The sequence below is a fragment of the Centruroides sculpturatus genome, unplaced genomic scaffold (assembly GCF_000671375.1).
Source record: "Centruroides sculpturatus isolate CEXI.00-Female unplaced genomic scaffold, Cexi_2.0 scaffold1224, whole genome shotgun sequence".
Classification (NCBI taxonomy): Eukaryota; Metazoa; Arthropoda; class Arachnida; order Scorpiones; family Buthidae; genus Centruroides; species Centruroides sculpturatus.
In genome coordinates this window covers 199,430-217,355 of record NW_019385433.1, presented here as the reverse complement: position 1 = coordinate 217,355, position 17,926 = coordinate 199,430, and the positions used below count along the sequence as shown (strand labels likewise).

General features: G+C 30.2%; 2 protein-coding genes across 2 annotated transcripts in view; one reads left to right on the top strand and one right to left on the bottom strand.

Moving 5' to 3' along the window:
* The window catches only part of LOC111638937 (cullin-5-like), a 39,371-nt gene extending 36,696 nt beyond the window's left edge, over positions 1 to 2,675 (top strand). The window contains exon 10 of the mRNA XM_023384721.1: positions 1,926 to 2,675. Within this exon, the coding sequence (XP_023240489.1) occupies positions 1,926 to 2,120 (195 nt within the window). The 3' untranslated portion in view covers positions 2,121 to 2,675. The remainder of the gene's footprint in view (positions 1 to 1,925) is intronic.
* A 9,105-nt stretch (positions 2,676 to 11,780) lies between these two features.
* Positions 11,781 to 17,926, bottom strand: part of LOC111638935 (tyrosine--tRNA ligase, cytoplasmic-like) — a 25,746-nt gene continuing 19,600 nt past the window's right edge. The window contains exons 9-12 of the mRNA XM_023384719.1: positions 17,059 to 17,138; positions 14,158 to 14,354; positions 12,993 to 13,131; positions 11,781 to 12,201 (exon numbers count right to left, since the gene is read on the bottom strand). Coding sequence (XP_023240487.1) covers positions 12,091 to 12,201; positions 12,993 to 13,131; positions 14,158 to 14,354; positions 17,059 to 17,138 — 527 coding nt within the window. The 3' untranslated portion in view covers positions 11,781 to 12,090. The remainder of the gene's footprint in view (positions 12,202 to 12,992; positions 13,132 to 14,157; positions 14,355 to 17,058; positions 17,139 to 17,926) is intronic.

Here is a 17,926-nt window from a genome sequence, read left to right as displayed (position 1 = left end):
TGAGACATGTGTATCCTAAGCTTCCCCATTGTCTGTTTTAGGTCAAAAATAGCAGCTACAGTTGATTTTCCTGGTATGAAACCAAACTGTTTTTTTTTCTATAGCTACCTCTTTTTTCTATAGCTATTTCTAAGTCTTTTGTCTAGGATTCTTTCCGTATTTTTATTATATATGATAGAAGTTTTATGCTTCTATAGTTTTTGCTGTCTTGCACATCTTTTTCTTTGAAGATTGTGATTACTATAGTACTTCTACTCATCCAGTATCTTCTCCTACTGATATACTTTTTCCATCAAATTAAGTAAAACATAATATAGCATGTATATGAGTTCCTATCTATCATATTAGGATATAAAATGCTGTATACATTACTTTCTGATCACTAAACAGTTGATGTCAAAAATGAAGATAGNCAGAGTATGAGGGTGTCAGATGATAGGAAGTATACAACTGATTACTTGTTGTTGTTGAAATGTTGCATCAGATGCTGCATACAGCTATTTCTGAGACATGTGGAGATGCCCAATTTTTGCATGAATGTGATTGATTCATGGTATGTTGCTGTGTGAAAAATGTTCTGTAATAATTACAAAATGTTTTTCATGAAGAATATTGGACATATCAATAAAGGATATTAATTAATTTGGTGTGATGACAACTGCACAACTTGATTATCAATTTTTTTGCAGATAGAGTCTTTTACCTTTGGGTGGTAAGCATCTCTTAGTATATCTGAGCCATCACAGAGCCTGTTACAAGCTCATTGGGACTAGCTTCTTTGAAAAAAATGGTTTAAAGGATAAATGTGGTTGTGAATCTTCACTAGAGTGTAACTTTAAGCAAGTGCAGTAGTATCTTGCTGGAAAACATAAGGATTTCCATGAGTCAGATGCAATAGTTGTTTGTGTTCACTGAGGTGAAAATGTGCATTACTTCTCCACAGAATCTTCTTTTTGGCTATGACATATCCATTTTATTCTGGCAAGAAAGTTTAATGTAGAAAAATATCAGTCTGGTTCCCTGTTGACAACAAACAGTTGCTGATGTGACTGATAACAACACCAACTTTCTCAGTGGTTTCCACTGAGAAAGTTGGTATACCATAGGATACACTCAACTGCCATGACACTGCATGTGCTCTATGAGAATCTGTAACATTAGTTTTTGATTGTTCAACAATGGCTGTGGTAAGATCTTCAACAATTTGTGAAGTTATAAGTTTGTGCCCTCAACCAGGTGTCCTCCCACACATCCAGTTTTCTTGAATCAATGATCATTTTCCTGAAAACTTTTAGAGCCTTAGTGTAAATTGTTACAATGATGGAATATCCAAAGTGCATCCATAGCATTGACATTGTTTTTGTAAAACAACTAAACAAGATATGTATGTTCCAGAAAGATGATGACCATTGTAGCTAACAAAAATGATATTTAATAGATATGATCACCTTTACATCAAGAACTCACTGCGACATCTGCTCATGCAAAGAAACTGCTTTTCATTGTTTTCAGCATCAAAACTACTGTAATAGTGAGTTTTTGGTACTAATTTGTTTTTACAGATGTCTTCTGCCCTTAAATGTTACCATACCAAGTTTGGTTGCATTTGGACTGTTAAATCTCTCTAGACAGTATTGAATAGAGATACTTTAATTACAGTCACTATAAAAGTTAAAGCTACTTTTTAAAATACCAATTCTGTTAGTGGATATTCTTCATTATATAGGATGAATAGATATGAATATATAGCAAGTTTAGCTTTTTTAAAATCAAACATCTTTTTCTTCAATAAGTTTTGTGGTCTATATAGTTACTGTACAAATTACAATAATTATAGTCTAATATTTAATTAATTATTACAATAAATAATTTATATTTATATATTTGAAAATCATAAAATTAATACAAATAATTTTTAATTCTAGGAGGCAATAGTTAAAATAATGAAAATGAGGAAAAGAATTACAAATGCTCAGCTACAAACAGAATTAGTAGAAATACTTAAAAATATGTTTTTACCATCCAAAAAGATGATAAAAGAACAAATAGAATGGCTAATAGAACATAAATATATGAAACGTGCAGAAGATAATATTAATGTTTTTATTTATATGGCATGATTTAAATATATTGGTGATTTGTTGAAAATTATTCTCCAATCAATTTCAAAATGCTGGACTCAAATTGGCAGTTTCCTACATTCAGACTATGTAATTTTCAACAAGAATTATTTCATTTAGAAGTATAAATATGATATAATATGTACACTTAAAAATATATATACTTTTTATTTAATGATGACATATTGTTCCTGATTTATGCAGTCATCAATATAAGATTAATTTGCAAGAGAAATCAAAAATCTTCAGTTTGTTTAAAATGCCAAAAATAAAGTGGATTGACTGTTTAGTTGCGGACGCAACAAAAATGTTATCGGCCGAAAGATCGCATAAATGCCATGGTAGACGAAGTTATTGGAGAATTGTACATCATCATCGTCATCTGTCCAAAACTTTACTTTTATCATCACCATATTATGCCTTCATCTGTAGATAAAAATGAAAATATAACATTTTAAAATTAATTTTTCTTATTATATGTGCTATAGAAAACAAACAACATATTCTCAAAAATATATATACATAATTTCGTTATTTTCATTTAATTGAATGGACATAGGCAATAAATTATTAAATATGTATATACATTATGAAAATATTTTATCAATCATTTTGAATATAAATGATATGTTTATCATCCTTACATATTTCAGTTTTTTACAATGTTAAATATGTTGGTAAAGATAAGAAATTAGTTTTATTTTTGAAATTCATAATAGTTATTACTTCCTTTTATTATTTTCAAGAAATTGTCTAAATTTATGTAATATTGAAAAAGATAAATATTAATTTTCTATGAAATAATTACATTTAGATTTGCTAATTCATGTAAAAAAGACAAAAGAATTAGGCAGCTTTCATTTAAAAAATAAATTTCTTAACAAAATTATTGTTTGTAAAATTGAAAATGCACAGATAATTAAATATGCCATTATTTATTGTCTTACTTTTTATAAAATTCCTTATAATTACTACTGTCTATTATTATCATTATTATTATTTTTTTAAATATAAAATTTACTGAAAATCAGCTTGTAGTAATTATTGAAATATATTTTAAAAAGAATGTTGGAAATAAGTTTTTCTGTTAGGGAATTTATTAATATTTTTTAATGTAAAAATAATTTAATACTGTTCATTTAATAAATTGCTGAAAGCGCAGATTTATCTTGTTGAAAGAAATGTCTTTTTTTTCCTCTCTGCTTTTTAACAGAATCCATGGGGCATATCACAAAAGTAAGTGAGAATCTTTTATAACAACTTAATAACAAATTAAATTATCTTGGACTTGTACATTCTAACAGCTATTTTTATACAGTTACTCTATTATTTTCTAAACACTTTTCCTTGTGGGTGATAAGGGAAAAATTTTGGACTATGCACAGGGTGATCCATTACTTTTCATCCAAGTCTGAATTCTGTGATATATTACAGAGTTGCATTATCATGCAGAAACCTTACCATCCTGCATGTAGTCTAGACTTAGCACCCTTTGATTTTTACTTTTTTTGGATCTCTTAAGAAACATCTTGATTGCTTACACTTTTCAGATGATGAAGTTAATGATTTTAAAAAGTTCATGACTTGATCTTTAAGTGGAAAATTTTTCAGAAATGAACTTTTGCTCTTAAGGGAAAAGTGCTTAGGAAAGAATGGCAACTATGTATAAAAATAGCTATTACTAAATTAGCTTGAACTGTATACTTTAAAAAATTATATTAGTTTAGACTATGTATTGAATGTAATTTGATGTTAAGTTGTTATAAAATATTGCTCCCTACTTTTAGTAGTGTAGTTAGTAGTTAGCCTCATAGTAGTTTTACTCATATATTAATCACTTTTTTATAAATTCATGAATATAGAAAAGACTTAATTCAAAATAATAACCATTAATACAATCTATATTTAAAGCTTCAACATTACATATGTAACTAACTGTTACCCGCGACTTCGCCCACAGAGGTTTTGCAAGCAAACCCCATTTATATTCAGTATTTCAACAACCATAGTAATTGTTATATAACACCTATTGCCGAGAATGATGAGAATTGCTGAGAATCAAACAAACAATTTTCAATTTGATCAATTTTCTGGAATGTTTACAATCGTTCTATAATCAAACTGATATGCAATAACAAATTTGAATTTAAAAAGGTTCGAACATTTGGTTAAAAAATCGAAATATATAAAAATATTTATAACAATGTCTGAAATGTTATTAATTTAATACACTTAAGTACTTAATGAAGACTAAACATAACAAAAAATCGCATGTAAAATAGTACAGTAGAAGCCGTTCTTACGGTTAAGCCTTAATGCTTTCCCTCTCCCCCGCTGGGGAATTTCGAAAAATCCCTTCTTAGTGTGCGTTCCCATGGGATACCCTACTAAAACACAGATAAAAACAAAAATTCACATCTAAAATAGTACAGTAGAAGCCATTTTTCCGGTTAAGACTTAATCTTCTCCCTCTCCCCTGCGGTGGAATTTCGAAAAATCCCTTCTTAGTGAGCATTTTCATGATGTACCCTAACTGTGTACCAAATTTCACCTCTTTAGATTCAGTGGTTTGCTCTGGGCAATGATGAATCAGTGAGTGAATGAGTCAGTCAGGACAAGCAATTTTATATATATAGATGATATATAATTTTTTATTATGAAATTTTGGATGTAATCTACCCCTATTTCAAGTTATTCCACTGTAAAATATACTATCATTGACAAAAATTTTACACACTGAAGAGGTGATATTGGAGTTAATAAAACTTTATTAGAACAAATGGTGATGATCAGAATACAATATCATTGCAAAAGAACAATTTCCTATGCAATAATAGTACAGTTTAAAGCAACCTTCAGTACTTTGTGATACAGTAGAGCCCCAGAAACGTGACTCTCAATAAATCAACATTCTGTAAAACTCATGTTTTTCTTTCTTTCTTTCTTTTTTTTTTTTTAACAATACAATCTAATTTTTACCTGTATAATTTAATACTAGGAACAAATAAGTTATTATTCATCACTGGAAACACTCAATAACAACAACAATTCCATGTATTAACAATGAATATAACCTTTTACCAAGGTACCACAACACACATCTTGAATGCTCACTGTGCCATCAATGTCCTTCACACTAGTAAAAGGAGTAACCAACTGTCATAAGAGAGGGCTTCCCAGGCCAGCAAAGAAGAATGGAGGCAATGAGCTGCACAACAGTAAAGGTAGGATTGAATATCGTACCAGTGGTCTTCCATTTAACATGATGATCATTGCCCCAAAGAGATCAAGGAGCAAAGATGATATGCTACCATTTCTTAGCAGTCCATGCTTCTCTGTCAAGACATCACTGCAGACAAAGCTGACTACGGAGTTGCTAATAGCAGGACACAAAAAAATTTTGATAGGTCTTATTTGATTATTCAATTTTTGTTAAATCAATAGATATGATTTCTTGAACTAGATTTAGCAAATCAAGTTCATCAAATTTTAGTTTTAGGATGCTACCCTTCAGGAAAACTAGGAATTTGAGTGCCTGGAATTTCATTATATACAGTGCTCTTTTTTATTTTATAACAGAAATATTTTAAATTGAAACGTTAAATGTAAAGATTTATGAAGAGACATAAATAGCAAAAAATATCTGTTAATGGTCAGATCATTAATGTTATGACTATTTCTGGAAGTTTTGCTAACATTTTATCTTCCAGCTTTCTACTTATCATTCATTTTTCATAGAGTATTTTGCATTTCTTTCAGTTTGTTTGAATAAATCTATTGAAAATATACTTCACTGTAATTTTTTGAGATTTTTATTTTTATATTCAATTCATATTTGTATAAATGCATTAATTTGCTTCAGTTTTCACAATAGAAGATAAAAATTTAATATTTTATAAAAAGTAACCTTTCAAGGTAAATGTTAGTTTTTTCACTGAACCAGTAGTCTTGTACTGTAGACTTATACATATTTTTCACTTTTGACTGTTCTGTGGGCACTAAGAGTATCATCCCAAACAACTTGGTACTAAAGTTGAGCAAGAAGTCCTGGAAAAATTTTCTAACTAGTGAATTAATAAATTATATTATTGTAAATATTTCAAGTGTTAAACTATTTAATTTAAAAAGTGTTTTACAGCATTGACAAAATGTCTTATAGCAGGAAATGTGAAGAAAAACATGACTTACAGGAAGTAAAATGAAACTGGCTGGAAGATTGAAACTGGAAAAGCAAAGTGAAAAATGATGCTAAAAATGTAATATCTGACATAGAAACACAATTGCCCATGTAAGTAATTTGTCAGGTAACAAATTTATGAATTCTAAATTTAATGCTACACTATTAATTACAATAGAGAATTTCCATTCTTACATGGAGTACTGCTAGTGTGAAGAAAACTCTACTCATCTACTCACTGAAAATTCAGACAAAACAGGGAATTCACAAAAATGTGTGAGAAAGTAAATTTTATCTCCAAAATGAGGATATGCCTGAATGAGGACATTGCAATTTTACATAAAGAATTTTGATTGATCAAATATAATCATCTAGAATAACATTATCATCATGTACAAGTAAAAAACTGCCCTGCAACAAATGTTAAAACATGAGTATACACTACAATAAATTAGTATGTTCCCCTAGTGCTTTTTGTTTAAAAAGATGTACTAACTGTGTAAAGTATATCTTTTAATAAATAATAATCAATAAATATGTAAAATCTTAGTGTCCATAGAATGGAAAGAGTCCTGAACTAGAGAGAACTTTTTCAGACCCACAACCAACTGGTTATGGGTTTGAAAAAGTTCTGTCTAGTTCAGGACTCTTTCCATTGACAGGCCCAATGTTTGGGACAGACTCTACAAAAAAATTTCCAACCTGATCCTCAAAGAGGTAGGCTAACATCTTTACTGCCTTACCATCAGGCTGTCAATCTTTTAATATTTCAAGATGTTAGCTTGATTGATTACATCATAATGTATTCTGTGTTTTTGTTTATATTTGGCAACCCTCTGACCAAAAAGAAAATGAGATAAATGAGCATCCAACTTATTAATCAGTAATATGATAATTATTTCAACAAAACATTCCTAATTTTATCACACCAATTAATGGTGAGCCTAACAGACATGTAACACACTTATTGCAACCGAAAACTGTTGTGTGTGTTGAATTATGTAACAGATATAGTTGGGCAGATCTAGGTTTTTTGGGGCCTAGGGCTTATTGAAGTCCAATTGGGCCCTATTTTTACCAAACCTAACCTAACCTATTAACTATTTTTTACTATACAATAAGTGCTCATTGTTAGTGAAAAAGTATTAAAAATATATGATGATAATTCAATTTTTGTAGGCCCTTGACACTTGGGGGCAAGGGCTTAAGTTATATTAGTCCAGGGGTGGCCAACCTTTTGCATACCATGCGCCAATTTTTTGATAGACGAGTTCAGATGTGCAGTGGCGTACCGTAAGTATTAGCAGCCCGGGGCGGAGAAAAATTTCGGCCACCCTTTAATTAGGTATTTCAATTTATAAGACGAAAATTCAGATTTGCCACAGAACAAGCAATGAAAAATGCGGTTGTAGTGCAGCTACCCGTATAAAATAGTTCTATATGACATCAGTGGTGTACATGAACACGAATGCATCGTGTAACGTACAAGCAAAAAAAAAGGTCAACAGGTCGATTGCACCGAGTTGCGTATGCAATGAAGCCAAATCTAGCAATGTTGCTCGGAACCGACTGAAGCGCCACTTGTAATCGTCCAATGTGCCAAGTTTTGGCCACCCCTGTATTAGTCTCTACGTAGATTTGCCCCTGGATATGGTGAAAGAATTTATCAATTTAACATAGACTAATAATAATATAACAATTCTTGTCTTTAAAATATTTGGAAAATTAAAAATGATTGATTGATTAAAGTTTAATAGGAAGGATAATTGATGGAAACATACAGTTGGAACCTGGTTAACTCAAAATAATTCTCCCCTCCCGATTGTCTAGCATAGGAATTTACATGTTAAGTCTAAAGGGGATTTGATACACATTTTCATACATTCTCTGTTATTTTAATTTAGATAATATAATTGATTAAATGAAAGTTCATTCATGGAATAAACTAAACTTTCTATAAAACGGAACCATGTGACTGTGACTAAAAATAACGTTGTGAGAAATGACAGCTTACTGATTCCAGACAGGTTCGAATGGGTTACAGTTGGTCAGACAGCATGTCTGACCTACTGTAACCCATTCGAATCTGCTTTCTTCAAACTTTGATTGCTGATGGCTTTCTCCAATAATATATAAGAAATAAATAAATGGATTTTTGATAAATCAATCCAAACAACATCCAAGATGTAAAACAATTGCACCAAATAAAGAATTATGACAATTTGGATGACAGTCAAATTTTTTCTTAGGAGTTTTCTTTGGTAAAGATAAGCTTGGTGCTTATGCCATCCAAATTGTCAATGGTTTACATCTTGAATGTTTCTGTTTTGTAATTAATTGTTTTTTGGTCAATGATTGCATTATTACATCAAGATTCAAGACAACAATGATCAGTGCAATTGTCACCGACTGAACTCTTTTAATACACCATTAGTAAATTGTTATAAAAAGTTTTAATTAGCATAACTTTGACCCATTGAACCAGAAGTTCCATGAACAGCTCACTGATAATGAGAAAGGCTTAAGTTTAAAATTTGATCTTTGTAGACCAAGTAGTTTTTTTTTCATTGGGCTTTGCAGACACTTGGAAAATACAGCTTTTTTTGGCAATTTTTGCACTGTTTGATTGCTTATATTTTGGCAACCCCCCTTATAGAAAAACCTGAAATTTTGCACACTACCTGAGAAAACAAAGTAATTCTGAACAACTTGTTCAAAGGATGATTGTTTTTAGATGTTTGTGGTGGAGAAATCAACAACTTTGACTATATATATACATACACATACATACCACACAGGAATCGTTAGTCAGTGACTTATCCACTTGGTGCAGTGTTACTGCTGTGACTCCCGATTTAAAAAACCTATTTTCAGATGTTATGCAAAAAGCTGCCTGTTTTCAGCAAAATTTTAAAAACAATTGAGTAGTTGTTCATGATAAACAGATGGATTCTAGGTGCAAAGTTTGGAATGAATATTCAACCATTTGGCAAAGCATCTCAGTAGCTTAATCATCTGATTAGGCATTTTAAATAGAGTTTTGGACAACACCAAGAGGTTTACATTGACACAATTATTCTATGTAATGAGACCCACGGAAATATTGTATGGATAGTTTATTAGGGGTGATCAATAAACCAATGCACAAAATCTTGCTTTTTAGTTGAACCTCCATTTGAAACTTTTTAACTCAAAATTTTTTCCCAACTGATTTGAGTTAACTGGGCTCCTCTATCAAATTCATAAGTTAATAACATTAGGAAACATTCATTCTGTAAATAATTGTTTAGTCTGAATTTTCAAAGTTCATGATCTCTGCCATTTTAACATGTTTTATATTTTCTTAATCCTTCTTGTTAGTTTTCTCTCAATCATTCCTTTAATATGCTAGTGTTGAATTTTATTGATATAATCAACTGCAATTCACCAGTGATTAGAACTTTGAAATGCAGCCAAATGAGAATGGTTATGATGTGATGTAACAACTATTTCTATTGAATATCTGTCACTGCAATTGACTACAGAAGTCATTTCATATGTTATGTCTCAATTTTCTGCATATATAAGTTATTAAAGTGAAAAGTCTAATTTATTGCAAGAAAATATGTATATTATGATTTTAATCAGTCAAACAAAAATTAAGTATTTTTTAGGTTGTATTTAAATAAAATTTTCAAAATTATTTTTGTATATCACAATATGGCTTAAGTTTAAAATTTGGACAGTTCTGATCAATTGCTCTTGCTTCAAGACAGTTATGTCAAAAAACTGAAAATAGTTCATCTTGTAACTTTAGTCCATGCTATATATTAAATACTAGTAGACCCAACCACGCTTGTTATACATTTATAATAGATACATTTTGAGCCACAACACTTCCCCGTGGGGGGATTTTTCGAAAAATCCCTTAGTGTACATTTTCTTGACGTACCCTATTAAAACGCAATCAAAAATGCAAAACACCATATCTTAAAATATATAATCTAGGTTAAGGCTTTTACGTCCAACAGATGGCACTACAAGTACAACACCCTAAGTTTGCTTTTCTGTGAGGATGAACTAAAGCAGATGATCTTCTATCTAGCTATATAAGTAAAAATGTAATGTTCATTTGTTCCTACCAATTCCTTTGAAATTTTGACACAATGCTGCATTTGAATATGCACGTGTTTTTATATAATATAAATGTTGAAATCCCCCCGGGAGATGGACAGGATTAAGGCTTACTGCAAAGAACTCTGCTTCTATTTATACTATTTTAATTTATATGAATGTTTAACGGAATAATATACAGCCTATGTCCACCCTGAGGTTCCATTCTAAATATTGGTGAAAGAATTTTTGAAATCAGAGTAGTTTCAGAGATTACCTGCTGCAAACTTACAAACATTACCTCTTTATAGTATTAGTATAGATAATTCCACATAATTTTAAATGGACAAAGTTACAATTTTCTATTTATTCATTCTTAACTTTTAAATGCTCTATTATTTTTCTTCAATAATCTTTTATGTTTAAAAGTAAGTTCAAATATATTATTAAAAAAAAAAATTATTCTTCTAGGTGCATCATTTCTCTTTTTAACACTATGAAATTTGGCACATGCAAAGAAATGATGAAATTAAAACCTAGATTACAGTGGCAACATAATGGTCACATGTTACTAGGTAGTAAAATTTTTTCAATGGCAATGCAAGTCAAATGCCACTGAAAAGATTTTACTACCCAGGCAATACATCATGGCATGGAATCAAACAACAGTTTAATGTCCTACGACAAATTCTACCAGATGTTCTGCAATTGTTGGGCTTGTTCACCCACAATCCGTGATGGCTGCAACTGTCTTCCTAGCATATCTCACACATGCATAAATGACCAAGGAAAGGTATGAACACCATGGAATACACTGTTCAGAGACTTTTGCCATGTAAGAGGGCTTTCTCATCAGGTTGACATCATAGGCAGTATATCTGGCTGTGAATGACAATAGAGCATCTTTGTAGCAATACTAGAGAAGATCTATTGTCATAGGGAAATTGAACTATAGTAGTCAAGTGGCAATTACTGCAGCTGGATCTGATTGATCGTCATGTGTGTATAGAGAGGCATGGTTATCATCTGCACCCAAAGAGATGCAGGATATGCAATGCAGTCTCGGATTGTGTCTATGTGGGAGGTCAGTGGTAGATGTCTTGTGGAATGATGGAAATGAAGTCCACTTTTTCCAGGCATTGCAGAATGGTACCCCTTAGTACCATCCTCCATAAAGCTTGTAGTATGCATGTTATTTTGGATAGAAGACAAGGATGTCATTGGTATTATAATGGCTGTTGTCCTTTGTGCTCCTAGACCAGAGCCACATCACTTAGGCAATGTGTCAGTATTAAATTGAACACAGTAACCTTATATGTAATATGACAAATAACTAGATATCAGTTCACAAGGTAAAATATTTCTTTAAACAATGTTTAGATTCAGAGAGAGAGAGAGAGCAGCCAATCATTTTATTTATGTATAACAAAGTCTTAAAAGCAATATTCCCGGCTACTTTTAAAATAAATAACATTCATATTTTTTATATCTATACAAAAATCTACAAATTTTAGCCAAAATTATTTGATACAGAATCAGTTACTTCAAATCTGGATAAATATGTATTTTACATGATATAATTAAAACGAAAAATTGTTCCTATTGCTTAAACGATAAAATGTATAGTTATTGTCAAAGGGAAGTGTTTGAATAATTTCAGTGAAGGCATTAAAGTTCTTATATATTATTATATCATCAAAATTATTTGATTGGAGCTCCCTTCATGCTCTTGCAAGTGATTACACCCAGTTTTGTCATTAGAGGATTCCCTTGCCATTCAGCAACATGATTTAGTGATGTTTTCAGATCAACCTATAGAAAAAAAAGTTTAGATTAGTTTTAAGTATAATATTTTGATACATTCACAAATGGAACTTATAAAAGAATAAAAATTAGTTAGACTTAATTTGATTCAATTCTCAACAAACTATAGAGTAATAATCAATACTAGGAATGAAAGGTCACATCATATCTGATCCATCATTCATTCTAGCTTGGTGTTGTGTAGTTTTCATCTTTCTGGCAAACTTAACTGAATTTAGTTTTGAATTTATAGCACAAATCAACCACGTTATAATGTCGTCATCTATTTATTATTGAAATTTGTAATAACAGGAAATAAGTATACTTTGAATTAAATGAAAATTTTTACAGGTGTCTATTTTGTACCTGTATCTATGATGATACAATAAGGTTATTGTATCATAAGTTAGTTATAAGGAATATAAGGTTATTGTAACATTCCTGATTTTAAATATATGTAAAATCAGAAATGTTAGCTACTATTCATTCAAACTCTCAATTTTCATTATTTTTCTGCTAAAGGACAAATAACCATGATGATGATTTTTTGTTGTGAAAATTGAGATCCTGCTCAGAAAAGTAACTTGACAGATGCAAGAAATGAAAATCTGAAATATAGTTTCTGTAATAAGTTTGAACACTTCACCATCAACATTTAAATACAGTCTATCTCTAACATACCATTACATTATTCCAAACTTTTTAACGAATGTTCAGCATTAGTCAATGTCAAGTGACTTTGCATCATCCTATATATGCTTTTGGGGGTTAATAATATAATTATATATATGTAGAATTACCTGTAATTTTTCCCAAATTTTCTTTTTGGGGTTTAAAACATCATCTGGTTGTGAATTTCTATAACCATCAACATATATAATATCACCTGGTAAACTGCCTTCTGGTGGCTGCAAAAGTTCTACTTTACGTGGTTCAGATCTAAAAAAAATCAATAATTAGGAATGTAAGATTTATTTTGAACAAGTTATATTAGTAACCATAGAATTAAAGATAATACTATATCATATGAATACTTTTTAAAGTTCGATAGAGCATTTGAAACCAAAATGTTCATGTTTTCTTTACTGAAAGTTCAATCTTTTGATCAAATACTTGTAAAACTTAAAACAATTTCTTTTGTGCCCCTTCCATTTTATATCTGGTGTTTTGGTTTTATTTTGTTTATGTTGTATTTACTTCTATAATGCTTGTTATAAACCCTGATGATGGGGCACAACTTCAAAGCACTATTTGGAAAGTTATTCTTTATTACCAAACTGTGGTTTTTTTGAGAACTGGAGATAGTATCTCATAATTTTTTAAATTCATTTTATTATTAACAAAGGAGCATTCACTATGTGTACAGAAATTACGTTAAATGTGTATTTATTAGAATTAAAATCCCCTCAATTATTATATAATTAAAAAATATTTGAAATACTGGACATATTTCTGCAGATAAGACGATAGTTGAATCATGAGACGAGACCCCCAAAATCTGGGGTCGTCTTATGGTTTTTCCAATTTTTTTATATCTGTCCTATAATTATTTTAATTTATATAAATTTCAATCTAATTTTTTTTGTAATGATTTATTAATAGAGAGTAGGGTATGTCCATAAAATAGAATAGCCCGTACAACATTTTTGTGAATAGTCAAGGTCATTACCCGAATGCCCGAATCAGTACAAATGTTTGCAACAATAGCAAGACAGTGTTGCCAGATGCAAGAAAATAAAATTTGTTTATTCAAAAAATTACAATAGGACATAATAATAATGTATAGCATATACGGAATTATTTAGATGACGACTGCTGATCTAAACTAAATTCATAGGCCATTGATAGTTAGGTCATCTTATAGGACAGATATATGTTAAAACTATAAAACTTTGACGAAAATTTATACCCCATCTTATTTACAGAAATATATGGTACTTAAACTCTTTACCACTGAATACTCACATTGATGCACAAAGAATCATCCCTTGTGATTCAACACCTCTCATTTTGGCAGCTTTAAGATTACAAAGAACTACAACCAATTTTCCATGAAGTTCTTCCAATGGAATTAACTGAGCTAAACCACTAACAATGGTTCTGTTTCCTTTCTCATCTCCAACATCAACTTTTGATACATATAAGCTGTCAGCATCTGGATGCTAATTATAACAACAACAACATCACATTGTTATTACAATTTAATTTCAGTAATATGAAAAATATCTAACATTATAAAAAAATTACTCTTAAATTATCTATTAAAAATGATCTATACACTTGATTAGATGAAATGTATACAAAGTACAGTGTAGGGCCATTAAGCCGCGGTGATTGGGCTCCAAACTGCTTAACCACGGCTTAAATATTTTTTGATAATGCATAAATTACAATAAATAATGAGAAAATAAATGTTTTTTGATTAATGGCCTTGAAATTAAGAATAACAATATTGTACTTTAAATACGAGTCGATTTACTGTGGATTAACTTTGTGGCATTGTAAGGTGTGAATCGGTGTAATGGTGGCCTCCATAATGCTGACACTCAGAGTGGATAAAACAGATTAATACTGTATTTGTATTTGAATTTCATTGTAAGTTATTTTATTGTTTATTGATAAATAAAAGACTAATCTTCTATAAATACCTCTTTGAAGTTATCAACCAGCATTTAAATATTTAATCCACGATAGGGCATAGCACATCAATCATGGACATTCAAAATGCCGAAATGCCAAAATGATAGCTGTCAACACCTGTCTCGAGTGTTTGAGAGGCCATATCCAGGTCTGTATGATCCAGTGCCAAAAAATTGGGATCCAAGCTTTTTGCACGGCTTAAGCAAATTCACGCATTACTGGAATGGCCCTACACTGTATATTTTAAATAAAATGACTTTTATAATCATAAATGGAATTTTCCCTTTAAAAAAAACCCCAAGGGGAATTATTTGAAGATCTCAGGTCCTAAGGCATTACCTTGCAACAAGAGCAGTGGATAAAAATTGAAAGAAGAACCTAATTACTTGTGTATTATAAAAATCATTTACTGAATTTATTTGCGTTACAGTTTCAACATCTAAAATAATTGGTGTTTTTATAGTTAACTTGATTCAGAGTTTTCCAATTTGATTGTTACATTGTCATTCATATCTATTTTGATGTCATAGTAGTCAAGAGCCTGATTCCAACAATCTTCTGGTTCAAAATCATCTCTTTCCAATGGAATGTCCTCCCAGTGTATGATTTTCATATCCAAATCTTCCCAGGTCTCTTTTACCTAAGAAACAATCATAAAGCATGGTGTGTGTCATCAACCATCTAACTATCATATTTTTCTCTAATTTTTTTCTTTCAGTTGCTTGTTCCAAGATATATTGGATGCATGAGTGTATTTGCTACATCCAACTCAAATGACAACAGCTCAAATTTGTAACCCCATTTCAGCTCATTTTTTTTGTAACACTAATTTTGTCACTTAAATGAATCCTAAATCAGCAAACAAGGACCAAAACTAAATTTTTCCAACATGATAACAACTAAATAATTGTGACATTCCTCTAACCATTCAACAAAGATGCAAATATCACCAAATATGACTTGCATATGTTTTTACTTCTCTCTCAACATTTTTAAAAATGTTGTAAGGTTGTTTTTTTCTGTTGACCTTCATTACAAACATTATAGTTAAGTGGACCTTCTCATGATCAGTAGACTTGATGTGCACAGTCTTAAATCCAATAATTTCTATGGTGGTCAAGCTAGCCTTGTCAAACCAAACAAAGTTTTAACGAGGTTTTGTGATGAAATTAGATGAACCAGCCTTAAGGTTTTGTATACTGTGATGATGATTAATGGAATAAGATTTTTTTTGCTGCTACTTTCTTTTGAACAAACATTATGTACAAAATCAGTTGGATTGACAATCTTCTCAGGTCAACCATGATTAGCCACAAAATCAACTTTGTCCTTTGTCAGTTACAATGAGAAATGAATTAGTCACCTTTTGTATGATCATTTTCTTGTTACCTGATGTTTTTGTGTATCTTTGTTCCCATCTTCCAAACTTTTTCTGATCTGCTTTCATCTCCCTCCACACAGCTTCTTCCTCTTCAGTTAATACAGAGAGAATAAAAAAGTTTTCCTTTAACTTTTTCCAATCACAAATACTTGAAGGGTCAATTCCATACTTCCTAGTTGCAGCCTCACTAGAATTTCTTTGTGTATTTTACAACTTCCAGCTTAAACTGAATGATATAAGTCTGTTTGGAAGCCATTTCAAATATGGGCAAAAAATGCACCTTTATATTGGTATTTTATTTGGAATGAAAATTTCTCCTATAGATAATGATTTTATTTCAAAATTTTCTTTTTCTTAATACTTGATTATTATGGCAAACTTATAGATAAAAATTAAGCAAAATATGCTGTTCATACATCTGAATCTGTAAATGGATGCTCATGTAAACCAAAATCATACACCTTTCCTAATTATCCTTCCACTAACAAGTTCTCAACTTACAAACACAGTTACAACTTTCCCAGATTCATATTTGACAATATTTACAATTTTATTTCCAAAAATGTTCTTTTGAATCATGGAAAGAAAATGCTGTCTGACTCTAAATTAGCCTGTAGAGTTCCATATTTCAGAGTAACAGATTAAACAATTTAAATAGGTAAAATTTTAGTTAATGTGTTTTCCCATGCTTTTCAACCTGGAGTTTGAGATGGGAGTTTATTTTTAACAGCATCTGTATTCCTCAGGTTTAATTGAGGACATATGGTAATTATAATGAAACAGGTATAAAATACTAAAAGTTATCTTACAAATTATACTTGTTTTAAATTGAAAATAAGTCTTACCTTTTCTATATCAATAATTTTTCCAACTCTGATATCTAATCTAGCAGGACTGATTTCTTCTTCTACAGCTATTTTGCCTTCTATGGAATAAGAATTATTCGAAAAATTTTAATGTTATATAAGATTAAAAAATTATGAAGATATGAAAACGGCAACAAATGGTAGATATTATAGTTGCAGTAATATAGTGAAGCATTTAAAATAAAGACAGATAAAATAACAGTAATAACTGTTGAAATGTAAAAACTAAACACAAACTGGTAAATAAAATTAATATATATTTCTTTTAAATTTATTATCATTTCATAATTATATAATCAAAAGGTACAGTACATTAACCCAAAAGATCATGCATAGAGTTTAAAAAAATACTCATCCTAAATTGAAAACTATCTTTGTTTCTATTGAAAATATTCCTGTTTAATACCTTTTTTATGTATTGCTTTGTCAATCTTAAGATTGAACTTTTGTATTTTGCTCTAGCTATACACCTTTTTACATATCACACTAAAATAGTATATGTTTGTATAAATTAGCCTGTAAAGTGGCAGCATTGAAAATAAAATATATCAACATGTAAAATGAACTGAAATTAAAGAGGTCTAGATTTCAAAAAATTCTCTGTAGTAAGATTTTTTATTCTAAATAAGTAACTGTGAATGCATCATGATTGAGAGAGAATAAACATTGAACTGAAATATGCCATCAAGTTTTGTATGAAATAGGGAGAAAGTGAAATCAACGTATACAACAAAAATTAAAAAAGTGTTGCATTCCTTTAATTATTATTAAAAAATCAAAGAGAATGAATGGGCAATTCAAATGATGATGATCTTCAATGATAAGAACTAGTCCGATAATTCGATAA